Source organism: Melospiza melodia, chromosome 29 (assembly GCF_035770615.1).
Source record: "Melospiza melodia melodia isolate bMelMel2 chromosome 29, bMelMel2.pri, whole genome shotgun sequence".
Classification (NCBI taxonomy): Eukaryota; Metazoa; Chordata; class Aves; order Passeriformes; family Passerellidae; genus Melospiza; species Melospiza melodia.
The window spans coordinates 4,564,580-4,591,988 of NC_086222.1; the positions used below are offsets into that span (position 1 = coordinate 4,564,580).

The 27,409-nt window shown below is 52.4% G+C and overlaps 1 protein-coding gene across 2 annotated transcripts in view; it reads left to right on the top strand.

Moving 5' to 3' along the window:
• The first annotated feature begins 2,546 nt into the window (after positions 1 to 2,546).
• Positions 2,547 to 27,409, top strand: part of OPCML (opioid binding protein/cell adhesion molecule like) — a 310,187-nt gene continuing 285,324 nt past the window's right edge. Inside the window, exon 1 of one of the 2 annotated variants that reach the window (XM_063178495.1) lies at positions 2,547 to 2,843. In XM_063178495.1, the coding sequence (XP_063034565.1) occupies positions 2,783 to 2,843 (61 nt within the window). In that variant the 5' untranslated portion in view covers positions 2,547 to 2,782. The remainder of the gene's footprint in view (positions 2,844 to 27,409) is intronic. The other variant, XM_063178494.1, reaches the window with a different exon arrangement.

A 27,409-nucleotide genomic window follows, 5' to 3' on the forward strand; every position in this document is an offset into this window, starting at 1 on the left:
AAATAATGCCAGATAAGAGGGATGTGCGTGGACGGGGATGTGCTGGTATGGAGTTGTAACAGGTGGGTGAGACAAAAGGGAAAAAAGACCAGAGGGGAGGGAATGATCAGGGGTTTGTGGGCTTCAATGCCAGGAGAGCTCTGGCCCCAGCTCCGTGGCAGGGTGTGGGAATTGGGGTTTGTGGATCCATTGTCCTTCCAGAATTCCTGCACCCCAATGCAGAGGGTCCCTTAGCCAGGTGCTCCCTAAGATGATGGTCTGGAGTCTCAAGGGAAAATAATCCAGGAAAATGGGGATGCAGGGGTGGTGAGAACAAGCCCAGGTAGAGGAGAACAGAGACCAAGGCAAGGAGCAGGTGGAACCCTGGGGTGTGGGATGTGGAGGAGTGTGTGGCCACTGGTGCCAGAAAACTGCGGTGGGTTAGCTGGAAATACAAAGTGCTGGGCTGAGAGTTCTCTTGGGCTGGCCTGGAACTCACAAAGAATCCTTTAACCCTGAGTTAGCGGGGAAAGAGATTGTTTTCAGAAAAATGGAAGGTTTAAATTTGTCCTGAAGGATTAAAAAAAAACCCTTTACAGTCTGTTTTTAACAAAGTTGCAATGAGAAATAAGAAACATGTTTTTGGTTTTTTTTGTTTAGGAAATGTCAAAAATGAGTACTATTTGTTTTGGAAACTAACCTTTGCAACATTTCTTTTTCCTTTTTTTGGCAATGCAGTGAACTCGAGGCCCTGACAGGTGAATGCCTTGGTCTGGAGGTGGCCGTGGGAGGGGGACATGGCAGGGGCAGCTGCCCAAGCCCAGGGATGCTCTGGGCTCAGCAGAGATGTGGGAATGTGCCAGGGAGGGGGCTCTGGGGCTAAGGAAGAAAATTGTGTCATCCTGGAAGGAAAGGAGACCCTGAGGAGAACTCCTTGTTTTGGGATGGTATCGGATAAGGGGTCTGCAGGAGCAGGTACCCCGAGCTCGGCATCTTTTGGGGGCTTTGTGAGCTGCTGAAGGGAAAAGAAAACATGTTTCCAGTTGGGATGCACAGGGAAGATTGCTGCCTGGTTTCAGAGATTTTGTGTGAAAAACACCCACTCATGCTAAAAAGCTTGGATTGCTCCCTGGTTTGCCTCAGCAGTAGCAGAGCTGCTGCTGCTTCCCAGTGAGGGGAGCAGAGGGCAGGGTGAGCCAAGGGGCTGAAGCCTGGGGCTGCCCCACCGGCCGGCTCCAGGCTGGGGAAGGAAAAATTCCCCTTTGCAGGTGGCTGGTGCACGAGGAGCTGGTGTGACTGTGCCTGTGCCTGTGCAGGGCTGCTCCTGCATCCTGGGGCTGTTCCTGCATCCCAATGCTGCTCCTGCATCCCAGGGCTGCTCCCTCCATCCTGGAGATGCTCCTGCATCCCAGAGCTGCTCCCTACATCCCGAGGTTGCTCCTGCATCCCAGAGCTGCTCCCTTCAACCCAGAGCTTCTCCCTCAATCCCGAGGCTGCTCCCTCCATCCCAGAGCTGCTCCTTCCATCCTAGAGCTGCTCGCTTCATCCCGGGGCTCCTGCCTGTGTCCTGAGAGCTGCTCCCTGCATCCCAGAGCTGCTCCCTCTATCCCAGAGCTGCTCCCTCCATCCCAGAGCTGCTCCTGCATCCCAGAGCTGCTCCTGCATCCCAGAGCTGCTGCTTCTATCCCAGAGCTTCTCCCTCCACCCTGGGGCTGCTCCTGCATCCCGGGGCTGCTCCCTGCATCCTAGAGCTTCTCATTCCATCCTAGAGCTTCTCCCTCCATCCCAGAGCTGTTCCCTCCATCCCAGAGCTGCTGCCTGCATCCCAGAGCTTCTCCCTGCATCCCAGAGCTGCTCCCTCCATCCCAGAGCTGCTCCCTCCATCCCAGAGCTGCTCCCTGCATCCCAGAGCTTCTCCCTCCATCCCAGAGCTGCTCCCTCTATCCCAGAGCTGCTCCCTCTATCCCAGAGCTGCTGCTTCTATCCCAGAGCTTCTCCCTCCACCCTGGGGCTGCTCCTGCATCCCGGGGCTGCTCCCTGCATCCTAGAGCTTCTCCCTCCATCCCAGAGCTGCTCCCTGCATCCCAGAGCTGCTCCCTCCATCCCAGAGCTGCTCCCTCTATCCCAGAGCTGCTCCCTGCATCCCAGAGCTTCTCCCTCCATCCCAGAGCTTCTCCCTCCATCCCAGAGCTGCTCCCTCTATCCCAGAGCTGCTCCCTCCATCCCAGAGCTGCTCCCTCCATCCCAGAGCTGCTGCTTCTATCCCAGAGCTTCTCCCTCCATCCTGGGGCTGCTCCTGCATCCCGGGGCTGCTCCCTGCATCCCAGAGCTTCTCCTTCCATCCTAGAGCTTCTCCCTCCATCCCAGAGCTGCTCCTGCACCCCAGAGCTGCTGCCTGCATCCCGGGCACCAGCTGCTGCCGGGAGGGATGCTCGGGGGGTCGATGCCTGCATTTAACTCCCTGGTTGCGGAGCGCAGCCCGCAGGAGAGCGGGAGTGCGTGTGTCAGTCAGCATCCGGAGCCAATGGGTGCCCGGTAGGAGGTCTGCGCTCCCGGTGCACGCACGGAGCCCGCTGCCCCTTCTGCCAGTTGTGCGCGAGTGTGCGTGCGTGTGCAAGGGGAGACCAGGCACGCTGACTGCCTGCTCCCGTCTCTCCCCCTCTCTCCAGCTCGCTAACTCCGTCTCCCTCCCTCTGCAAACATTGGATTTAAACCTGCTCAGAATTCAGCGCAGACGGAAAGCAGCGGCGGCAGCAGCAGCAAGCAGCGAGCCGAGCAGCCGCTCGCCTAGCGCAGCTCCAAGATGAACCATCCTGCCTGCTGGATCGTCTTCACGGCCACCACTGCCCTGCTCTTCATCCCAGGTAGATTTTTCTCAGGCGGATGGGAGGGCAGGGGCTGGGAGATGGGAGAGCCGAGCGGGTTTTGCGCGCACGGAGCCGGCTCCGCGCACATTGCGCACGAACGCGCGCAGCCAGGCGGGCAGGCTGCGAGTTGCTCTGCATCGGGGGATTGCTCAGTGAGCTCCCAGTGAGGGGTTCTGCATTAAGGAATTGCCCAGTGAGCTCCCACTGAGGGGCTCTGCATCGGGGAATTGCCCAGTGCTCCCCGTGATTTCCCAGTGAGGGATTCTGCATCGTGGAATTGCCCAGTGCTCCCCGTGATTGCCCAGTGCTCCCATTGAGGGGCTCCAGAGCCATGCTGGACCCCCAGGTTGGCACCGAGCCGCCGGTACCTGAGCGGTGCCCGCACCTGCAGCCCCCGAGCCGGGCAGGGTCTGTCCCCTCCGGGCAAGCTCTGCTCGAAATGATGGGCTCATGCAGTTTTTTTCCCTTCAGAGTTGGGCACCTGCTGTGCCCTCCCTCTTCTGAGCGCTGTCGTGCCATTCCCCGCGCTGCCCTCATCCGTGCATCCCCGATTCCTGCCAGGCAAACTCGGTGCCTTCCCCTCCAAAGTGGAGATGAGCCCCCCGCCCCAATCCCGGCGCTCGGGGAGGCCGTGCCGGCGCCGCAGCCTCGCTGAACTGTTTGGATGGCTCCCGAGATGAGGGCTGGCCTCGTCCCCCCGGCTCCGGGGGCGATGCTGGGGCTGCATCCAGCGCTGGCTCCGCGCTGGTGCTCGCGGGGCAGCGGGCGCTGCATCCAGCCAGGGCGATGGGGGCGGAGAGCAGAGCTGAGCGCCGCGGGGAGGAAGTCACCGGCGTGTTTTTGATGATGATGTGCACTTTTAGCAGCTGGGGAGATTATCATCCCTGTGCGAGCAGATGGGGACTGGGTGTCGAGCTGGGATCCGATCTTAACCCAACGTTGTGTTTTTCGTGACTGCCAGGGAGGGTTCTGTTGCACCCAGGAGGGCAGAGAGAGGCAGGGCTGTGATTCCAGCAGCTGAACCACACACGGGCTGTGAGGGCTTGGTGTGGGTGGCAAGAGGGTGAGGCTGGCAGGGGAGAGGTTATTCGTGTCACATCTGGCAAACAGCTCTGCCCACAGGAGGGTTCTTGGGTTAGAACTTGCTTGTGGAGGCTTGTGCCATGGGACCAGCCACATTCTGGGTTCCTGTGGAGCTGCCACACTGCAAACTGAGCTGATCAGTGGGCACAAGGTCCCCTGGAATGGGCTGGGTACCCCTCTGTGGGCCTAGCTTGAGCCTTGGCTCTTGGGGAGCAGTGGTGTGTGACTCCACCACTCTGGGGAGCAGTGGTGGAGAACCCTTGTCAGCAGAACCTCGAGCTCCTCAGCAGCGCCAGAAACCAAAATGGTGCATCTGTAGTTTAGCACATGAGCATGAGGGCTGTGTGAGCTGCCTGACTTTGAGCATGTAAAGGGTTTTCATTTGAAAATAGATCTTCAGCAGGACAGGGTGGGTGTGCCTGGGGTGGGGGCAGGCGTGCCTCAGCAAGGCTGCTCCGAGCACAGCATTGGCTCTTTCACCCTCCTGCTGGATGAGGTTCTGTGGGTTGGAATTGCAGAGAAATGGATGGAAGCAGCTGTGTGGGCCAAATGGGAGGACGTGTGACACTTGATGGGCTGTCACAGAGATGTCCTTAAGCTGCAGGAGCTGGCAGAAACCTGACAGGGCGCATTTGCTGTTTGCCAGTGCCCTGCTGCACTTTCCTCACGATGTGGCTGTTTGGGCCAAGGCCAAGGCAAGGCCTGGGCTGGCTCTGGCCCCTGTGTGTGCCAGGGAAGGAAAATGCCCTGCATTTAAGCCCCTGGAAACTTGGGAGAGGCTTCTTGAGCCGCACTTATGCGGTTGTAGCTTTCTCTTCTTATTTCTATTAAGCAGCAATATCTGCTTTGGCTTTGGATGTTCCCCTGAGCTAAACCAGCCCAGGACTTTGCCTGGCTGGGCTCAGCCCTTAATCCATCAAGCCAAACCCTTCTGCCTGCATTAGAGGAAGGGAAATACTCTGGGCTGCTGGTGCTTTGCCTTCCTGCCCTGGATTTGAACATCTCCAATCCTTTTCATTTGTGCCTGGCTTGCAGAGGTTGGATGCTTTCCCTCCCTGCCCAACCTGTCCCAGCAGTGATTTCAGTCCTGGTTTCACTGCTGTGGGCTGGAACACGAGTCATGTTGGCAAAGTCACGGATGGCAGAGGGAACGTGAATGGTCCCTGCTGTCCTTTGGAGCCTGCACCTTCCCAAAGTGTTTTTCTTGGGCTGTTTATTATTCACAGGCACAGTCCTGAAGGTTTTGTGCAGGTGACTCTCCCCTGGGATATGCAGAGGCTGTTTCTGAAGTGCAAACTCTTTTCCTTTCCGTTTTTATCCAAATCCTGCGGGAGTTTCACACGGGGTGGTTAAAGTGAGAAGGGAACCTGCTTTTAGAAGGTGTAATTAGAGTGAAGGGAAACATCACAACTTGAAGGCTCCTGCAGAAAATAGCATCGCAAAGTTATTATTAGCTGTAATAGCTTATTTGCCAGTTTTTCCTCTTTCTCCTGCTCCCACCTCTGTCTTTCCCCCTTTTCTCTTATTTTTGTTAGGAAAGATGCATTTTCCCCATTGGGCCTTGTGCCATCTTGTTACCAATTTACTCTCGTGGAATCTAAAGACACGAAAGGTTAATGCAATTATGAAACCCTGACCCCTCTGGTCATGGAGACTGTCTTACTCTGCAGCTTTTTACTTCTTTGTAAGACAAGTTTCTATCTAAAATAATTTGGAAGCCTTAATGCTGTTGTCATCTGGAGCCTTGGGGGAGGCGGGTTCCTGGACAGGGGTTGCTCTCTGAGGTGGGAAGGATGCTGAGGGTTTTTAATGAGTCCAGCACTGCAGGATAGGGAGGTGAGTGGGTAATTTAGTTGCCAAGCTGTTGGCAAATGCTGTGAACTGCTGGGCATTGTGGGTGCTGCTGGTCTGAGATGAGGGTGGGCTGTGATGGGGAATGAATTTGGGGCGGGGGGGGAATCGTTGTCTGAGCTGCAGTCACAGGGTGACATCATGGCTCTACAGGTGGCAAAAATCAATGCTCATCAGCCTCTTCAGACATTTATATCGCTGCCTTTGCAGGCTGGGGGAAATTACTTGTCATGGCAGTGGTCAGAAAATCTGGCACTGCAGGGGGAGATGGACAATCCTGTTTTTCACTGCTCCAGGATCAAGGTGAAGCTTGCAGAGCTTGGGGCGTCCCCCAGTGTGACACTGTCACCCTTGCATCCAGGACCTGCTTTCTGCATCCTCCCAGAGACTCTGTGTGACTTCATCCTTGCTGGGGCAGCCTGGCTTTGGTGGTGGTTGTAAAACCCATCTAAATTTACAAAACAGACATTGCAGGCATTAAAAAACACCCTCCCATCCCCTCCTAAAGGGGCTCCTGCTGCAGGAGCTTGCTTTTCCTGCTGCCTGTGACATGACTGTCACCTCTCTCTGGTGGGGGATGCTGGGCTGGTGGAGGGCTGCTGATCCCTGCGACTAAGCCTGAGAATAAGTACCTGGAGCACATTAGTTCTGCTTTAGTGTCATTTCAATATGAGCAAGAGGGGCTTAAAGGGATTTTCTGTGCTCTCCCAAAGGCTGGGGAGAGGTGTGGATCAGGCGCTGCAACCATCAGTCTTCCAGGAGGAGTCAGGGAGGCTGGGGAAGGTGTCCCAGCAGGATGGGATGTGAGCCCAAAAACATTATCTGGGCTTCCTCTGCCTCTCCCCGAGGCTTGGCCTGTACTTTCCCTGCCAGAGGGTGATTTCTCCATCTCCTGGCTCCCAGTACAGGGAGCAGGTTGGTGCTGGCTCTTAGAGGATGCTTTAATTCTGCTGGGGAGGAGCAGCATCACTGTCATTTCCAAACGATGTGGGGAGAGGAGGCACGCACAGCTCTTGCTCCGTGCAAATCCCCCCCTCTCTGGTGCAAGTTCCCAGAAGAATTTGCCCTGGGGGCTGTTGGGTTTCGCGGTCGGTGGCTCTGGCGGCTGCCTTTCAGGATGCCCCAAAGTGCTGAACCTTGCTTTGCATTTTCCAGCAGCTTCTCTTTGACAGCCTCTCCTTTGTGCATTCCGTGGTTGCAGACGGCCGGGCGGAGGAGCTTTTGCTGGTGCGAATCCCTGTGAAAAACTGAAAAGGGAGAGATGTTTCAAAGGCACCGATGGGAGCTCTGTGCCTTAACTGGCGCCTTTGAAAATCTTCTCCAAAGGCTTGAATATTTGGTTATGGCGAATTTTGAGCTGCATAAACAGCTGTGTTCATATTTTACAGTTGAATATGAAATTCGGAGTTTGTGCTTTGCTTGGTAAGAAACAAAAGTCACTGAAGGGGGCTGTGGGGGTGCTGTGATGAACCCCGATAGGTTTGGGAGGGGACAGGGAACCAAGGAGGATCCTTCTGCTGGGGATAGAGCAAAACTTGTTGGATTTTATCTATAATCTCCTTCACAACCCTGAGGTCACCCTCAGTTTGCAGCCCTGCCTTTCCCCTCCCCAGTCAGGCAAAGCTGGGCACTGATCCTGAGCCCTTCTTACCTTCTGAGCATCCCCTGAGATGCTCTCAGCTGCTGGCATGTGCAGGATGGGGAGTGATTTCAGCTGTCACACTCCTCCTTTTTGTTTAAACTTAAAAATAATAACAGCTTTGCTGCAAATCTCCTTGCCTCCCAGTCATCTTTCCCTAATGAAGGCACGGTACTTATAATTACCAATGCAGCAACAGCACATAACAGAGGTGGCTTTGACACTTGCTGCTCCGTGGGTGGGTTTTTCCAGGGAGCTCCTTTTCGTTTCATGCTTAGAGAGAAGAAATGCTTTCCTTGCTTCTCCAAAGCTCTGGGATTGTGTTTTCACCCTCTATGGGTGCCCAGGCAAGGTGGCTTTTCTGGTGGGAGTGGCAGGGGATGTGTCACCCTTGTGAGCCCCCTTGTGTCACCCTTGTCAGTGGATGGACGTGTGAGCCCAGGTGGGGCTGAGTGGGAGCTGGAGGATTCTCCTTCTGATCCCAGGGTTAGGTTCAGACAGCATGGCATGGCTGAGGGCAGTGGTTTGGGATGCCCAGGTGCTGCAGGGACCCATCAGTGACAGAGCCACCCCCTTGGGAGGAGCTGCTTTTGGGAAGTGGAACCTGTTGTGCCTGTGCAGCAGAGTCATGTGCGCCGGGGACACGTGTGAGATGAGGCAAGGAAGGGGGGAAAAAGAGGAGATATTTTTAGGTTTACTTTTCTGTGAATTCAGCGCTAGTGAAAAGTGCTGGATTGACTGCTCTGGAGGCTGAAGCAAAGTGCAGGGAAGGGTAGCCCAGGACAGCTTCTCTATGAGCTCCTCAGGAGGGGATGGTGGGACTGGACCTCATCCGCTCAGGCTGCCTGGACAGCAGCGCCATGGGAGATGTCTGTGGTGTTGAGCAGAGCTGGTGCACTCGTGGGGTTCCCCAGTGGGTCTGGAATTCCCAGAAGGGCATCTGAGGTTACCTGTGCTCCACATGGCTTTGTCCTGTGTGATTCACCCCATGGGTTGCTCCTCCTGGCTCCTCAGCCACGTGAGGACCAGCTGACCCTGCAGCAGGAGGTTTGGACTTCCTTCTGCCACTGCCTTTTCCAGTAACCACGCTTCCCAGGCATATGTATTCCCATGCTTTTTTTGCTGAGCATGGAAGAAGAGGTCTTCACATGTGCCTTTGGCCCTCAGAGCAGCTCCAAACTGGTGAGACTGGGCTGAGCCAGGCTGTGCCCTGTGTGTTTTCTGAGCAGTGTCCCCCTGCTGTCCCCTGCCAGCCCTTTGCCTCCTCTCTCCCAACTGTTTACCTCTGGCTTTTGTTTCCTGGACTTGTTGCTATGCATGCAGCATGTGGAAGGAGCTCCAGCGAATATAGGCCACACTTTGATTGTTCAGCAAGCTGGAAAATGATGATTATAATTTTTGACAGAAAGGAAGGGAGGGGGAAGGAGATCTCTGGGCTTTCAAATCTGCTCTGTCATAAGCAGGATCTTGCAAGGGCCTTCTGATGACTTCTCCCGCCCCAAAGGAAATGGAGTTTGCATAGCAAGAGGGGTTAGAGGAAAAATTCCTCTCTCTGCAAGGACGAAGTGGCACTTCTTTCACCAAGCCTTCCACCTCGTGTGGCGGTCCTGTCACAGAGCATCAGCCAAATGCGGTTGTTGTTGGCCAATAGTTGACTGGGAAGCATCCAAGAGAAACCTTGATGCTGCTAAAAAAATCCTCCTTCCTGTTAGAGCAGCACACAGGTGCATGCCTTGGATTGCAGAGGTGCTGGCAGAGCAGTGCCCATAGCACTAGCCCTGGGAGACATGGGTGTTGAGGTGAAAGCCAACCTGGAACTGTCTGGAAGCTCCAAAGACTTCTCCCAAAGGGGCAGCTCCATTTGGGGCCGCACCAGCAGGGGATTTGTCTCATCACAGTCCAGGCTGGCAGCAGAGCCCATGGAGATGTTGGCTGCTCCTGCCCCTTCCCAACTCATTGCTCTGTTGGCATCACCTGCACAGAGCCCTCGAAGGATCTCCCCATTTATTTGTTTTATTTAATGGCATTGGCTAATTTCCACTTCCATTTTTTTTTCTTTTTTTCTTTTTTTTTCCTTTTTTTTTGTGTGGTTGTTTATTTTAATGCGATCACTCCTAATGAGGCTAATGACATTTAGTCTCCGTGGCGGCGCATTTTAATTTGGTCACCGAAATGTCAGCGCGCGGCAGCCTCCTCCTATCTCCCCGTGACAAAAGGCACCTCAGACAAAGGGGCCCTGTCCCCGGCTGTCCCTCGCCCTCCTTATCTCCATCCTCCCAGGGACGGGCCAGCACTTTTGGCAGAGCCACCTCCTGCCATCCCCATCTCTGCTGGCACCAGGGGAGCGGGTTTGGGCGCCAAGGGCTGCGAGGAGGGAAACTCACAAACTCGGGATTTTCAGGCGAGCCAGCGCCACGTAATTAATCAGATGTCAAAAGCTCTCAGCAAAGTTAGCTTTGATCGGCAGGGAAATCTGTCAAATAGGTCGTTCTGCTGCCCCCGGTGCTTTTCTGTCTCGCTCTGCCCATAAGTCTACCTGGCACTTCTCCTTTCCATGGCAATGTTGGGAACTTCTAGAGCAGGGTAGGACTTTCCTGCTTGGAAAGCTGGTCCAGCTTCTCCTTGCCTGCACCAGGCTGGTGCCATGGGCATTTCAGGGCTGGAAATGGGAAAAGGGGAGAGGGCTGGAGTGGAAGTTATAGATATTTGGGGAGGTTGAGGTGCTCAGATGTTGTGTGTGAATTTGGAGAGGGCTCTGGTCCAAGCTGGGGGGTCAGGAGCAGCCTAAACCCCAGTACCTTTGAGCTCCACCTGGGGTCACAGGTGGCTGCACTGGAGAAGTGGAAACTTCTCTGCCTTGTGTTGTACCCAAATCTCTCAAGGTGCTGGACCTCAGAAGCCTGAGCCCATTTTGCTTAAGAATGAGTCCTTTTTTCTGCAATCTGGGTCCAAATGCAGCTGAATTTGATCTGTTCTCCTTTGATCTGTTCCTCCCTCGCTATTCTATGTACCAGGAATGGATGAAGATTAAAGTTTGCAGTTTCTGAGCAAACTAGGTTACTCATCACTGCACGATACCCAATTACCTGCTGATACCTCAGGAGTGAGAAGGTATTGATCTTGCTTGGATTTGAACTTGTTGAACCAAAGACTCTGGATATTTCAAATCCGTTGTGGAGGACATGCCATTTCCTTCAGGAATCAAAGAGGGATGCAGGCTGTGTTTCTGCACCACGTGGACTGTGGGAGGTGGGTGTCTCCTCTCTGTCACAAGGGAGATGACCATAAGTGATAAATAATATTGTCTGTTCCCTCCACAGCACAGGAGGGATGCAGACGTAATGACTTTTGTGTTATGCCTGGGAATATCTCAATTTTGCTGGGAAGAAGTCCTCAGAAGCTGATTTTTACTTCACATGGGTGGGTTTTCTGTGCCCTCTCTGCTCACCACTTCTTTGTGAGCACTGCAGGCTGCAGAAGTGCCTTTGATGGCATCCCCTGTGTCTGCCTTCCTCCTGTCTGTTGTGTTCCCAACCAGAAATAGCCCATCAATTCAAAAGAAACACGAAAATTCTTCCAAAATTACCTGGTGAGACGAGGCCGGGGGGCCTGGATCAAAACCTTTATTACTGAAACTCAGTGATATCAGGTCTCACTCTTACACAGTGTTTGTTTCCAGCAGATCTTAAAATAATTCACGGAGAAGAGAAATTTCATTGTACCTGTTTTTGTAGACAGGGGAGCCAAGGAATAAAGAGGGAAAATGACTTGCCCAAGGCATGTGCAGAGACAAGTGTTAAGAGACGTGTCCTTGCTGTAACTCCAAATCTGAAGTGCGTTTTTCCTTGTGAAACAGTGGAGTCCCTGCTTTGAGAAGCACAGAAGAAACAGTGCGGGATCAGTACATTAGGTGCTAAAATCCCTGTGCTGGGCTGGCAGGGAGCTGGAGCACCACCAGGCTCTTGAACCTGCACTTGGATGCCCCAGTTTGTGTCCTGGCAGGAAGGAGAGTCTGTACCACAGTTCAGGCAGTGATGTCTGGAAGAAGGAAAATGTGAATTCATGATCGGCCTGGCTTTGTGAGTGGAGGGGCACCCTCTGCTCCTCTCCAGGCTGTCAGGAGGGCAGCACGTGATTGATCCCCCTGCCCTTTCACGTTGCATCTTTGCCTGTCCTTCCCCCGAGGCTGGAGAGTGATGATCCCGGAGCTGAAAGGAGGCGGCCAACAGAGGAGAAATTCTCAAGCACGCTCTTCACTCAGCCCTCGGTCTCCAGATGGAAACGCTCTTTGGAATTTCAGGGAGAGCACACATTTGTCGTGTCAGCGCCTGCCCTGCGCTGCAGCATCCTCCGGCCGCTGCCTCTGCCAGCCTCTCCGGATCCTCGGGACACTTTATCTTTATAAAGTCGCAATAAGTGGACAGTATAATATATTTCACTTTTAATAAGGTGTTGCCAGTTGCACACACTCTGCAGAGCAATTAGTGTCAAAGGCGGCTAAGCAATGGCGGGGCGCCGTAATTCCGCTGTTTACCGGCCTGCAGGATTTATGGGCAGTGCTGGAGGAGCCGCGGCCACGGCTTGGCTGGAGGCACAGGAGGGGCCGTGCACTGGCTTGGGAGCCACGCTCGGAGCTGCTCTGAGTCATGGAACTCTTGGGAGAGAGGCAGGAATGAGCCACTGCTTTGTTGTGGTGCCCCCCACCCCAGTTCTGGGATTCCGAAAGGAGGTGCTGAGCCTGCTCGGATGTGCCTGCCACAATTTTGGGCAGTTGCTCAAAATTCAGACTAGGAGGACCCCCTTGCTCTTTGGGTGCTGGCATGAGAGGCAGAGCTTTGCCACGTGAGGTTTTGCTCATCAAGGAAGGGAATCATGGAATCACAGAATGGATTGGGTTGGAAGGGACCTTAAGATCATCCACATCCTTCCTATCTTTCACTAGGCCAGGTTGGCTGGCTTTGAACATCTCCAGGGATGGGGAGAAGTCTGGAGAAGTCTCCAGTGTCTGGATTAAAGGCAGCCTCTGGGCTTGGTTAGCACATGGGCATTGTGCTGATGGTCTGACCAGTCGGGTGCAGACAGGACAGGAGAGAGGAATTTTCAGGTTTGGGGGAGGCTTTTTTGCATCCTCACATCCTGTAAGGTACCTGGATGGTGGGGGTATCCAGAGATGGTGGGGGACCCTACTCAGTGGTTCTGCTTCCCAAAAGAGTAACCCCATTTTCTCTCCTGGGCATCTAGGACTTCTTACTTCAGCTTTTAAATTTTTTTTTTAGCATCAGGGCATGTTGGGTAAAGAGTTTCAGTGAGCTCAGCTCAGAAAAGTGCTTATCCCTGCCTCCTTCCCATGAACTGAACATTCCTGCTTTTGTCTGGGGACTCTCTGATCATCACAGGCTGTACTGTGCAGTTTTTGTAAAGTCAGTCCATGTGCTGATCTCACTGCTGGGGCTGTCAGGCAGCTCCACCATCCTGCCAGAGCCCTCCTACCCAGATCTGACCAGGCTCATCCTGCCATTCATATTTCTAGAGGCTTGACCCGCACTCCTTGGCTTTGTGGGAGGACAGAAAGTGGTGTCACACCATGAGTGGAGTGGAGGGAGGTGCTGCTGTTCCTAATGGCTGGATTGGGCTGCAGATGCTGCAGAGTCAATCCAGCCAGGGTCTGCTGCTGGGAGGCAAATTCAGTTTGTGTCAGATGTGTGGGATGTGGTTCTGAGGGTCTGGAATCAGCCCTGTGGGGACTGCACACACACACAGCCTCTAACGAGCGAGGTGCATGCAGCGCTGGCTTCTGCATCCCTCATCTCCGGCTGCCATCAGCTCTGCACACCTGAACCTGCACCTCTCCTGCCATTTGCCACCCCTGCCCCAGGGGATGCCTTCACTCCTGGAGGGATCAGCCCCAGAATTTGGGTTTTGCAGCCAGCACAGTTGATATTGCTGAGCCCATGCCCCTGCCCGCTCCCCCTTCCCCACCCCCTGATTCTCAGTTCAATAAAGTCCCAGTTTCTTGGGTTTGTTCTCCGAATTGAAAGCCTTCCATTTTCACACCTCTGTAATTGGTGCTATCTGTTGAGAGAAACTCTGCAACTCCAGCCAGCCAGGGTCAGGAGGAGCTGAATTGAATTAAAAGGAGCAGAAATTGGTTCGAGGTGGGCAGAGGGCCTCAGGGAGAACTATGCAATTTCTCTCCTCAGGGCTCCTGATGAGCAGAGCAAGCAGCAGCTTCCCATCTCTGCCCGTGGGGGGCTGACACTGGCCCACCCACACCTTAATCTGCACACTGAGGTGGGCATCTCTCAATTGAAAACAAGGAAATGAAACCCAGCATCTCCTCCTTTTATCTGGCCAGCAGGCCAGGGCTCTGCTCCTCTGGCTCCTTGGCCAGGATGCTGACAACTGTCACTGAAATGACCTTGCTGTGATTAAATACAGCAAGAAGTGATGTTTTTAATAAAAAACTAAAGCACTGATACAAGCTGATGGCTGGGAGATTTGAGGTGCTGTGTGTTAATCCTACCTGTATCTCAACCCCTGATTGAAAACTCCTTGTGCTGTTGGACTGAGTTAAGGGCAAGCATCTTGGCCTTTGGATCATAGTTCCCCGGCTCAGGCTCTTCTGGCTTAGGCTGGTGTAAAACCACAGAAACTTCAGCCAAAGCCAGAGGATTTATAGCCCCGTGGTAAAGCTAAGGATGGAGATTGTGCTGGGAAGTGCCAGGTCTGGAGTTGTCTTAGGGGAATAGATGTGATGCTTACAGCTCTTAAGGAGCTGCTTGGAAATTTTCCCACATTTTTTTTTTCCCATGAAAAATGGTTTTTTTGTTATCTTCGCTCACAGAGTGTAGGAGCACTCTTTGCTTGGCTCTGGGAAGCTTGCTTATCTTGAGGATGCTGTTTCTAGGAGCAGGAGGAGACCCATTTGAGGAAGGGAGTGCTGTGACCTCTGATCCCCATGCTGTCCTTATCCCTCAGCCCACACAGAGTTCTTCTTCCCCAGGCCAGGCTGGGCTGGTTTTCTCTTTTGCAGCTCTTCTAGTGGGTGTACAATTAGTTTTTATAAGGGATTTGGCCCCAGGTCTTCCCCAGCCCAGCTAAATGTCCTTGGCTTTTCAGAACCAGAGCCGCTCTTGCTTTGGTGCTGGCTTGGTGAGCACTCAGAGTAGAGTGGCTCCAACAGGACAGCGCAGAGAGGGGGAGATATTTCAAATGGTGAAATTTCAGGCAACAAGGGAGCAATTTTCCACCCACTTCTAAGCTGGAGCAGAGCCCTTCCAGTCTCCCTTTCTGTTGCTCCCCAGCTGGGCTGGCACCAGGGATGTGCCATTTATTGGAGGCAGTGAGAAGGCACGTGGCCAAGGTAGCCTTGCAGGATGCCAAGCGCGGTGCCCTGCCTGCCCAGCTGTTTGGAGGATATCCCCAGCCCCATTTTTCCCCCCAGGGGACTCAGTGCTCGTGGCCTTGCTGTCCCCTGCTCCTGTCCCCGGGCAGCAGAGGGGACAGTGGCACAGCTGGAGCTGGCAGAGCGCCCTGGGCCCCTGCTCTGCCTCTCTTGTAATTTATACAAGCGCAGGCCGATGTTCCCTTTTAAATTGACAAAGGCAGAGACTGGAGCCTGGGAAGCCCTCTGACCCCGGAGCCCTGGTCCATGAAAATTACAGGCGCTGTACAGCGCGTTTCCTCTTGATGTACTTGCAGTGGGGAGATGCTGGTTAATTTGCCAGGACTCAGAGGTGACCCGGGTTTAATAAAGAGGATTAATGGATTTGAGCTAAAGGTCTCGGCTGTTTGGAGCTGATAGCCTTCTCCTTCGAAGACACTCTGGCGAGGCACGGCTCAGCCTCCTGCGGGGAGAGGTGGGGGCAGCTCTGCTGGAGGAGCAGTGCAGGGCATTGCCTCGGGGTTAATTAGCAAAGCCAGGTACCCTGGCCCATCTCCCCGGGCTGGGCAGTGCTGCTGTGAGGCTGCCAGCCTGCCCTGGGTCCTGCCTGTCACTGCTCCAGCAGAGCTGCCCTGGGATGTCCCCTTCCCACCTCTGGGACACCTGTGCCACCCCTTAGGAGGGGACATGACCGGGTGAAGGGCATGACAGCTGGGACACAGAGCTTGTGCAATGCCTTCTGCTCCAGTTTTGGGATTGGATGCTGAATTTGGGCTCAGACTCCTTGTTTCAGCAGCTTTCCCTGTGGATGGTTTAGGATGGCAGTGCCCTCCAACCAGTGGATGCCAATGGCAGTGCTGGCCTTACTGAGAGGAGTGTGTGCTTTGTACCAAGTTTGGGGATTTACACTCTTCCCTGGGGAGGACAGACAGGGTTTTAGGGATGGATATGGTCACACCAGCTGACCCTACAGTGCTGGGCAGCTGGGGAGCAGCAGCAGAGGTGGTTTGGCTCAGGGCTGGACCCTGAGTGGTGTCACAGCTGGGTGTAGGGACTGAGGGACGATGCAGAGGGAGTTCCTCACCTGGAGGATGCACATGTGAGGTGTGAGTGGTGACAGGGCTGTAGGGGACAGGAGCAGCCTGAGGGCAGTTTGTCTCAGCACACCCACACTGCTCTGTGCCCTGGAGTCCTCCTGTTCCCACAAGGGCTAAGGACAGTCCTGTGGGAAGGATGGCAGGAGTGACTGGCTGCCAGGGGCTGTGATGGGGAAGAGGCTGAGCTGAGCTGCTGCCATACCCCCCTGCTCTGCCTTCCCACTTAGTGTTCCCAGCACGCAGAGAGCAATGAATTCCCCGTAGCGTCCCGCTCCCTGGCCCTGGAGTCTCTGGCGATATTCCCGTAATAAGTGAGTGGAGTACTTTGGACAGGAGCAGCCAGGGACCGGGCCAGTTTCCCTGCCGGGAAAATGCATGCACGATCAATGCAATCAACTTACCCTTCAGGTCCTTTTTGGGTTGGATGGAAGAGATGCTCTGACTGAAACCCATTTATTGAGTAGAGAAGGTGCAATGGAATTACAAGCTGTAGCTTTTATCAGCTCCTGGCTTCTGCCTTGTCTTTACCTTATCCAACAAAATGCTGAGTGTTATGAAGCATTATTCTCTTAAAACCCCATTACTCCTCATTTCAGAGGGGTGTGGAAGCACTCAGTGATTCATCCTTTGCCAACTACAGGTGGAAGTGTTCAACAGGAGGTCCTGGCATGGAGCTGAGTCATATTTAAAGTATTATTTATCCCTCTAGGGCTGGGCACTGACCTCTCTTAGCTCTCTTGCTCACCAGGGAATTTCAAGTGAACAACTCTCTTGCAGAGCTGAGCATCAAGTCAGAGCCAGAACCACTTGTGTTCCTCCCAGTGCATCCCACAGCTCTTTAGGACAGGAAGGGAAGGTATTTAATGTATCATGGAAAAATTAAGTCCAGGAGCTGAAATGGATGATTCAGCAAGTGCACTTAAGGGTGATGCTCTGTTATAATGGATATAGTGGAAACCCTGGAGGGAATTTGTAGAGATGTCCATGGCTGCACAAACTCTGAGTATCATTAGGAATGAGGTCAAATTTTTCCCATCTGTGCATGTGCTTTGGTCACTTTGGGCTGATGCTGGCAGTATTTTTTTGTCTGGATAGCGCATGACTCATGGGGGATTTCTCCCTCTATAAACAAGCCTATTTTTGAGTAGCTGCTGAAATGGAAAAACAGGAAAAATAACCCCAGAAATTGTGAGTTTGCTCTCATTTAATCTCTTTAAACCAGCCACCACAGAGGTCAGGGCAAAAGCCTGTCAGGCAAATAATCTTTAATGCTCACAGGCGGCCAGGGCTTGGGGCTTATTTCACTCCAGCTTCCTCCAGCAAGAAGCATCACCTGCGTGCCATCCTCTTCCTCAGGCACCATGCATTGCGCTCCTGGCACGCTGTGTCCCTGCCTGCCACGGTGTCCCTGATGTGCCACCAGCAATCTGGCCAATGGCCTTGTGCTGCTTCCTTGAATCCAGGGGGCCGGGCACCAAATTTAGCCGAGTGGTAGCTGGGCAAAGAGTCTATTTCAGTCAGTGCTGGGGACCGAGCGTGCAGAGCGCAGCGCTCCCATCCCACAGCTCCTTCCGAGGCTGCGTCCCAGGAATGCCCTGGCTCTCGATGTGGAGAGCCAGGGTGCAGAAAGCCAGGGTGCTGAGAGATGGGGTGCAAAAGCTCTGGATGCAAAGAGTCAGGGTGCAGAGAGCTGGGGTGCAAAGGCTCTGGATGCAGAGAGCTGGGATTCAAAGGCTCTGAATGTAAAGGCTCTGGATGCAGAGAGACAGAGTGCAGAGAGTCAGGAGCAAAGGCTCTGGACGTAAAGAGCTACTTTGCTCTGGATGCGGAGAGCCAGGATGCAAAGATTCTGGATGCAGAGAGCCACTTTCCTCTGGATGCAGAGAGGCAGGGTGCAGAGAGCTGGGATGCAGAGGCTCTGGATGCAGACTTGGGATGCAGAGGCTCTGGATGCAGAGCTGGGATGGAAAGGCTCTGGATGCTGAGAGCTGGGGTGCAAAGGCTCTGGATGCAAAGAGCCACTTTGCTCTGGATGCAGAGAGCCGGGATGCAAAGGCTCTGGATGCTGAGAGCTGGGGAGCAAAGGCTCTGGATGCAAAGGTTTTCGATGCAAAGGCTCTGGATGCAAACAGCCACTTTGCTCTGGATGCAAAGAGTCAGGGTGCAGAGAGCCGGGGTGCAAAGGCTCTGGATGCAGAGAGCTGGGATTCAAAGGCTCTGAATGTAAAGGCTCTGGATGCAGAGAGAGAGTGCAGAGAGTCAGGAGCAAAGGCTCTGGATGTAAAGAGCTACTTTGCTCTGGATGCGGAGAGCCACTTTCCTCTGGATGCAGAGAGGCAGGGTGCAGAGAGCTGGGATGCAGAGGCTCTGGATGCAGACTTGGGATGCAGAGGCTCTGGGCGCAGAGCTGGGATGGAAAGGCTCTGGATGCTGAGAGCTGGGGTGCAAAGGCTCTGGATGCAAAGGTTTTCGATGCAAAGGCTCTGGATGCAAAGAGCCACTTTGCTCTGGATGCTGAGAGCTGGGGAGCAAAGGCTCTGGATGCAAAGGCTCTCGATGCAAAGAGCCACTTTGCAGTCAGGTCAGGCTCTTTCCGCTCTCCTCAGCCCTCGCCGAGGACCTGGGGGTGCCTCAGCGGGGTCCCCCCTCTGCCGCGGGGCCTCGCAAATGAGCGCGGCCGCACCGGGGCTGCTTTTCCCGGGAATGCATTCAGCCGGCATTGTCTTCCCTGCGCCCCGCTCCGCCTGGAACGCATCCCCGCCATCGCCATGTATTATTTAGCTCGGCGCTGGAGATGCTGTTTGCGGGAAGGAGCCGGGCAGAGCATCCCCCGCTCCGGGTGTTGCCTGGCAAGCGAGCAGAGCATCTCCGTGCTCCGACCCTCCAGCCCTGCGCTGCTTTTCCCGGGAGAGCTCTCATCCCGGGCAGCAGACCTAGCGCGAAATTGCTGCTCACCCCTGCAGCAGGAGATTTAATTATCATTAGCTGAGCTTGCACAGCTCCACGTGCTGTCGTGCAGCTGCAAGTTTAGCTGGGCCTTTTAAAAATCCAGCTGCGATATATTTAATTTTTCCCCCCCTCCCTTCTTTCCACCCCCTGTGCTTTTATTCTTTGCCTCGCACAAAAGCTTTGCTTTTATGTTTTGGGTCAGTTTGGCAGCCTCTGAGCGTAGTGCATGCTCAGAAAGGGCAGAAAATTAGTATTTCAAGGATTGCAGCCAGGCAGAGCAACCTGTGGGCAGGTTTAAAATATGCAGGTCCCATTCCCAGGGATTGAGCAGTTTTTGCAGGATTCGGTGTTTATTTTGTACCTTAACAATTTACACTAGGGGAAAAGGAAAAAAAAAAAGAAGTGCTAAAAAGTCCCTTTTGTCTTGGGAACAGGGGTCAGGGTCATGGTAGGTGTGAGAGGAAGGAGAGAGATCCCCAGGGAATTTCCCCCTGTGGGCTGGAAAAGTCAAACTCCCTGAATTGTCCAAGATTTCAATTTTTATTTTAAGACTCTGACTACTTGTGCAATGAGCTGACAAAACCCAGCACAATTTTCCACGAAACTACTGCTTTTAAGGAGAACTTTGTTTCCATCAGCATTTCCAGCAAAACTCTTTTTTAATGCCAAATTTGGATTTTTTGTCAGTAAAATTTCCCCTTTTCTGGGAAGTCCTGGTCAAATCCCCATTCTGTGGGCCAAATTCCTGGCCTGGTGACCTTTTCCCATGACTTTTCCCATCCCTGCCCTACCCAGCCCTGGAAGCCACTTTCCCCCCCATTGCCAATAAAGGCAAACAAAAATTAAATCTATAATTATCATTACTAATTCCACTTAATTAGTCACAAGCCAGCAGCCAAATTGGCTTTCTCATAATTATCAGATAAGCAGTAAGCACATCTCATAGATTATAATTAACACTGCTTAATTAAAATCTAATATACATACACCCTTTCCTCAACATATGCCTAATTGGGTTCACAAACAGAGGGGGTGTGAAGCCCCCATCCCTGTTACTCCCCCAAAGATTTGTTGGATGCCACTTTTGTGTTAAGTTGGTGGCACGTGGGATGTTCTTCCTGTGCTTTCCAACACCGTGGCTCCAAAAAAAAAGTGAGTCCCTGCTTCACAGCGAACTCACACAAGATGCTGTCCCCACTTCACTATTTTTTCTTATTATTGTTATTGCTCCAGCTGTGACCTCTCCATAATCCCCTGTCGAGGCTGGGCTCTGCAATAATAAAGCAGCTTGAATAAATTACACTTTCAAAGACGAAGGCCGGATTTTGGTGCAGAGCTCTGGAAATTGATGTCTCTCTTATTCCTTCTTTTCCTGAGCGGGGTTGGGAGATGCTCTGAGGCTGCAGTGAGGCTTTTTTGTGTGGAGGGAAACTCTCAAACTTGTTTGCACCTTGGCTGCTCATTGATATCTCCCTGAAATCTCATTGATACCTCACTGAAACCTCATTGATACCTCACTGAAACCTCATTGATACCTCACTGAAATCTCATTGATACCTCACTAAAATCTCGTTGATATCTCACCAAAATCTCATTGATATCGCACCAAAATCTCATTGATATCTCACTGAAACCTCATTGATACCTCACTGAAATCTCATTGATACCTCACCGAAATCTGATTGATACCTCACCAAAGCCTCATTGATACCTCACTGAAATGCCCTGGATGTCACAGCAGGGATGGCAGGGAGGCCCTTGGTCCCCTCCAAGGCTTGGTTAAGGGGTTGATGCACTCAGGTGAGAGCCCACACTATGGTTTATGTTTTGGGGGTCTTTTAGCTCTTCTTTTTCTGGATTTGGTGGAGGGGCCACTCCTGTGGATGAGAACCAAGGTCTGAACCAGCACAGGTATCACAAGGGGCCACCAAAGCTTTGGTGCCCCCTTTGCAGGTGGCCTGACTTGTGAGCAGGGCGCTGCCTGCCAGCACTGACCTTGGGGCAATAATTACATTGTGTTCAGGTAGCTCTGCTCCCATTCCCAGATAAATTCTTGCCTGTTTGGCTGCCTGAGAGAAGCAGAAACTCCTGATAGTGCTGATTATTAATGAGATCATTTGCCTGCCAGTTTTTTGCTGAGCTCATATCTGACTGGGGAGTTGATTCACCGTGGGAGATTTACAAAATGTGATTTCTGTCTCAGAGATGCTGAGCTGAGCTCCTTCTCTGGGATTTAGACCTGGCCGGGGCTCCTGGCTGCACTGCCAGGGCTGGAGACCCTCAGGGCAGGGATGGGGCATTTTTAACACCAATCCTTGGGGATCAGAGGCTTCCATGGTGGCAGTGGGTGATGCCAGGGCACCCTGGCAATCCGTGATGTCAGCTTGTCTCCAAAGGCTTTCAATGCAGTGGAAGGGAAAGGCTTGGCACGTGTTCCAGCGTCGGGGGAGGATTTGCGGATTAGAGATGTGTAATTGTATGTAGTGCATGACAAAACAAAATAAGTGGCAAAAAGAACTCAGTCGTATTAGGAATTCAAAGCAAGCGTTAAGCTTTTCTACATTAAGGGACAGGAAAAAAATAGCCAGGAAAATGCAGGAGGCAAAATCCCCTTTGCTCTGCACGCTGAGGCACAGCCTGGCTGCTGTGGGATGAGGGATGCTCGCCATCCACAGGAGACAGGGGCCAACCACTCCTGAAAACTTTTCCCTCCCAGCTGCCAGCCTTGGATGGATTTGCTGGCCAGGGAGAGAAGTGCATTTGGAAAATGAAGGCGAAACAGGGCTGGGGCTGCCTGGCTGGTTTTTCTGGTGCTACTGGAGTGCCGTGCAAGGGCCAGGTGCTCTGGGCTGTGGTGGTGGCTGAGCCCCCTCTCCACACTGTCCCCGTGCCCGCAGCATCTCCACAGCCTCTGCTGGCGGGGTTCTCACCTGCCCGTGCGAGGCAGCTGGAAGCTTTTGTCCATGGGGATTTCTCACCATCATAAGATCTTCCTGGATTAAGTAAATAATTTCACATTAGCTTAATTAAGTCTAATAGACTCATTAGTTCACTCTTTGCGCGCGTTCCCGAGGGAGGATGGCCGGGAACCGTGAAGAGTCGCTGCAGAGAAATCCTGTGGCATCTTAAAGGCAGGAGCCAGCTGTGGGAGCACTGCAGGGTCGGCTCTGGGATGTTCAGGAATTAAAAATTTACATCCTGAATCTCGGGTAGATCTTTCCTGTCCAAAATGCTGCTGGGTTTTGGGCTGGCTGGTGGCTCAAGTGAGGCTGTGAAGGTGGGTGCAATGTCACAAGCACAAACATGGTCCAGAGCATCCCCTGGTGCCACAACTGCCTCCGTGTCCTTGGGAATACGCTGCCCTACTTGGAACATGGTGGTTCCATCAGACCAGTCTGGCAGTGCCACGAGGACACACTTCGGAGTGGTTTTTTGGTGCCTTTGCAGTATTTTTCTTCCTTCTCCCACTACCAAGATGTTTCTGAGCCCATCATGCTCAGAAGGGTGGAGAAGAGCAAGGGCTCCTGATTCAGTGGCAGGGTTGGGATGGTCCCTTTGGCTGCTGTGTGGGATGGCAGGAATGGCTCCTGGATAGTGATGTGGGACATGGAGAGATCCATGGTGGGGGACAGATGTTGAGCAGAGAAGCAGATGTGGGGGAAAAAAAGGCTGTGGCTGCTGGCTGCCCTGGGCAGAAGGTGATGGGGAAGGGAAAGGCTGATGGAAGCTGAAATCTGTGTGTGTGCAGGTGCTGCCAGGGCGGGAATGTGTCTGTTTGCAGCAGGGGGAGATTTTGGCTTTTCTCTTACCTGCGGGTGCGTGGTGCTGAATTATACCGCAGTGTACAGGGCATTTTTATGATGCATTTTAAAGTTACATCAAGGGCATTGAGAGCATATGGGTAGGTGACCTCTTTTTTGCATTTGCATAAATCTAAATAAATAAAATAAAATTGAGAGCGGGAGGCAGGGACCTGCCGGTGGCGTGTTCCCATCTCCCGCACATAATGCTGAGGAGCAGAAAGCACAGAAGCCTGAGGTAGACATCTGGTTTCCCTTTCACAAGTGTTGCCTGTTCTTTATTTATAAAGAAATTATTGTATTTAAAGCCAATACTCATCTCTTGTACCAGCAGAGAGCAGAGAGAGATGGATAGATTAGAGGGAAGTGGGTTGTGCATATAAATGGGGGTTAATTTGCTGACTCTTTGGAGAAGTGAAACCTGCCTGAGAGCTCCCGGGTTTGGAGGTTCCTGGAGGTGTTTTTGATTTCAAAAGCAGCGTGAGAGGAGCCAGTCCTGGCCAGGGGGATGCTGAATTGCAGCATGCTGGGTACCATCCTCATCCCTGCATGGCAGAGGGGCAGGATGGAGGGAGAAGGGAGAGCCGACAGCATCCCCCGGGCATCGGAGGGGATAAAATCTCTCTCCTTGTGGCTTTGGGACTTGTCCCTCCACATCCCACCCACAGCATTTCTCTTTGCCTCACTCCATCTGGGCAGCAGGATTTGGTGCTGGCCGTGCAGCAGCTCCAGCAGGGATGGGAATGGGAAAAGAATAGATTGAAACGCTAAATATACCCAGCAGGAACCAGCTGGAGCCGGTGGAAACCTCAAACGTGCACATAGAGAGGAAGAACACAATGTTTCATTTGTTTTGTTTTATTTCACAAGAAAAATCTTCACAGCCCAAACTGTCACTTTGGAAGTAATTTGTGGCTGAGGATTTCAACACCCACTCCAATGATATTTTATTCTGACCCTAAACAAAATCAATAGCTTTTTTTTTTTCCCTCCTCCTTTTTCTTCTTCCTTGAGAAAACAGTATTTTTCAGCTCAGTGGAAGAAGAAAATAGATTCTGCCCAGTGTTGTTAAAAAGATATTATAACCAGTGTCTCTGGAAGTGTAAAAAGTACATGATCTAATATGTCTGAAGCAATTTTGAAAGGCTGCTTTATTTAGGATAATGGAGAAGCAGCAGTAAACCTCATAATCTTCCCGGATAAGGAGTCCAGCAGGAGGGATCTGAGCTGCAGTGTTGTGCCCTGGCTGCTTTTTTTCCACCTGTCAGAGCCAGGGTTGAATGCTGGATGAAGCCCAGTGAGGTGGTGGAACCCAGCAGCAGCCAGGGAGGGTGGGGGGCTCATATTTTAAGTCTGTAAAGCCCCTGAATATGAGAGAGAGGCTCTGAGATGCAGGAGCATCCCTGGGAGGGTTTAGGACAGCAGGGGTGCTGGTCAGGGGTGTCTCTGGCACTGCTGCTCTGTCTTTTCATGTTCCCAACCTCTGAAAGCAGAGAAGCCTTCAGCAATATTGTCCCCATCGGTTGCCCTCCTCGGGAATTACAGAAAATCTTGTTTGTCAGAAGGGAGGCAAAAAGGAAAAAAAAAATACAGAGGAGTCTGATGAATTTTAAAATAAATTATAAATTATTTTTTTAATAAATTATGAATACATTTTCTCTGTCAGGATTTGAGGCTCTCTGCTCTGATCAAAAAGTTTCTGAGTTTGTTCTCTCCCCACTTAGTCAAATGTAGATGTGTGCATTTCTGCTCCTGATTTTATTTTATTTTATTTTGATGAATTTTTTACTCCAACAACAACAAATACTTTGTTTGTTCTTGACGGGCACTGGGGGAGAGAACTTCTGAAACGCTGCTCAAACACTTCACTTGCAATCAGGGTGAGCGCTCTGAGGATGCTCTGAGCCTCCCCAGCCCCTCCGGCGCTTGGGAGAGGGAGAGGCAGCAGGAGAAGTGGGTGGAGGATCAGGGAGGGTGGATGGAGCTGGAGCAAGGTGGGCTTGGTGTGCACCACCAGCCCCAATGGCACAGAGGCTGCTTGTGGTGTGGAAACAGTTCTTGAAGGTCTTTCCAAAAGTCTAAATCCTTTGAAGGAGTGAGATGCAGCGAGTGATACACTTCCCTGCGTGGTTTGCATCCTCCTTGTCTTGGTTTGAACAGACAGGTGTCTGCTAAGGAAGGCTGGAGCCTCCCCTGAAATGGAAAATGTAAACCCCCTCCCTCCAAATTGTTATAATTTTGAAATTAGGGGCTCTCAGGCAAAGATACGGGAGCAGAAATAACAACGCTTTACTAGGAAAAAAATTAAAAATGCAAATGCAATAGTACAAGAAGAACCTCTGCCAGAGTCAGAGCAGTCCCTGCCCCCTGTGTGTCAGGGGGTGTCCCAGCCCCATCCCAGGGGGGCTCAGCCCTCCTGCAGTGCCAGCTGTGGCTCTGCTGCAGCAGGGATCCTGCACAAGGGGGGAGTTTTCCTCTGCAGCTCCAGGGCTGCTGCAGATGGGCCTGGGCTCCCTCTGGCCATGCAGGGCAGCACAAAGCTGCTCCTCTGGCAATGCAGGGGGCAAAGGCTGCTGGGGTGTCCCAAAGCTCAGATTGGATCCAGGCAGGAATGCTTGGCTCCTCCCCTGGGCGGAGCATCTCCCCATGGGATGGTGGGATTGGATCAGCCCTGCAGGGACACTCCCTGGCCATGGACAGAAGAGAATTAATAATTAATAATTAACAGCAGATATCTCCTGGAGGGAGGATTGGCTGTGGGAGAGATAAAGAAAACTGCCCCATGAACAGCAGAGAACTGCCCCAGCTCTAACAAATAGGAATAAAATACACACCCCCGTTTCCAACCTAAGACACTCCTGTCTCCACATCCAAGCTTCCACATACCCAGATTTTGTGTCCATGCCAGGTTCTGGCTCTGCTCAACTGCAGGTAAGGACCTGGCTCCTTACAGACACTTCTGCTGCCACCCAAAACCTCCTCACCATGACGTCCTTGGGCCACTTGTTGGACTGGAGAAAAGGGCTGTGATTAGCCTTCCCTTCAGAGGATGACAGGGCAATTACTCTTGTAGATTTTAATTAAAATGTTTAATTACACACAGTTCCAGCAGGCAGAAAAGTTAACACAGATCCTGGCTGGTCCCCAGATTTGGGGTTAGTGGGAGCAGGGAGAGGAGGAGATGGGCATGGAGGAGATGGGCATGGAGGAGATGGCTCCATCAGTAACATGGTGGACTCTCTTCAGTGTTCAGGAGGGCAGGAGCTGAACCTGGTCACAGGGACAGAGCAACAAACTCACAGGGACAAAGTCACAGGGAACATGTATGTGTGTGTGCTGCTTCTTCATTTCTTCCTGGTCCAATGAGGAAGGAATGGCAGCTTCCTTGGATCTCCTGCAGCTGGAGGCTGGTTCTTTGCTTTTTCTATAGCAGTGTCTCATCTTCTTCATCCTGCACACAACCCCCCAACCTCTCAGCAGCTCTCCTGCTCAGCTCATCCCCTCCCAGCCTGTTCCAGTGTGTGGGATTATCCTGCTCCAGGCGCTCAGCTTGGCACTCTGCTTGATGTCATAGATACTCTTCAATATTTTGAAGAACAAGCTGCTCCTGTAGAAACAAATCCCTGAAGTCTGTTGAGGTGTTTAAAACTCATTTTCCATATGGAGGTCCCTGGGATAACAGTGCCTGAAGAGGCAGAAGAGCCAAGGCAATGGCTGGACTAATTGGCTCGTGTTAATTGCCAGTAACTAGGATGAACAAATCAGCATGGAAAGACCTATCTATGCTGGGTTTGGAGCCCTTTTGTCCATTGCCTTGGAAGCACAGGTCTTTCACACAGGTACATCCCAAAAAGCATCAGCATTCAGGAACTGAAATAATCTGTGAGGAAGGAAGGAGTGGAAAAAAATAAAATGCAGTGTACAGCCTTTCTCCAGGGAGCAATTACCAGCCTGAGAAAAAGCTCTTGGTGCTGCACTCCATGAAACACCTCTCCATCTGTCTGTATCCTCTTCCTGCTGGTCCCACAGCAGCAGGGACAGGAGGAGCCACCCAGCTCCTCCAGAGCCTTCCCCTGAGAGTGTGGAGCTGCTCCCTAAAGCCTCACCCTGTTCTCCTTAGCCTGAAGGGGAAGGAAAGCCAGGGGATCCCCAGGACTACAGGGAGCTGTTGGAAGTCTCCAGCCTTGGTCTGCTCTGCTTTTATCCCGGGATTCTGCTGAATCTCTGCTGCTGCTCAGTCCAGGGTGACTCCAGCCCTCTTTACTCCTTGTAGTGGTTTCTCTCCCACTGCAAAATCCCGTTTTGCCTGAGCTGTGTGAGGCAGCAAAGATACCCCTGACTCCTGGGCCCTTTCTGTCCTGCTGCAGCTTGGGGCTATCCTTACCTCATTGCTGAGATATTTCCTCCACAATGCACCACTCTTGTCTCATGATGCATGTCCAGGAAGCCACACATCTCTTAACTTCATTAATACCTATTAGGATTTGAGCCATTTTCTTTATTTCTAAGTGTTTTCCCTTAACAGACACTCTGTCTCCTGCCATAACATCAAAGGTTCTGTGTTAAAACTCCATTTTCCCAAAATTTGGAGAAAAGATGCCCTGGGAGGGCTGGGCTTTAGGTTTCCTAGCAGTGGGGTTGGTTCTTAATTTGAGAGTGACTGTTGTCACTTCAGAGCTGGTTTATTGAGAAGCTGAGGTGCTTTTCAGCAACAGTAAGGAAGTCCCAACCCATGAGAAGCTGAGATTGCAGGGGAGTTG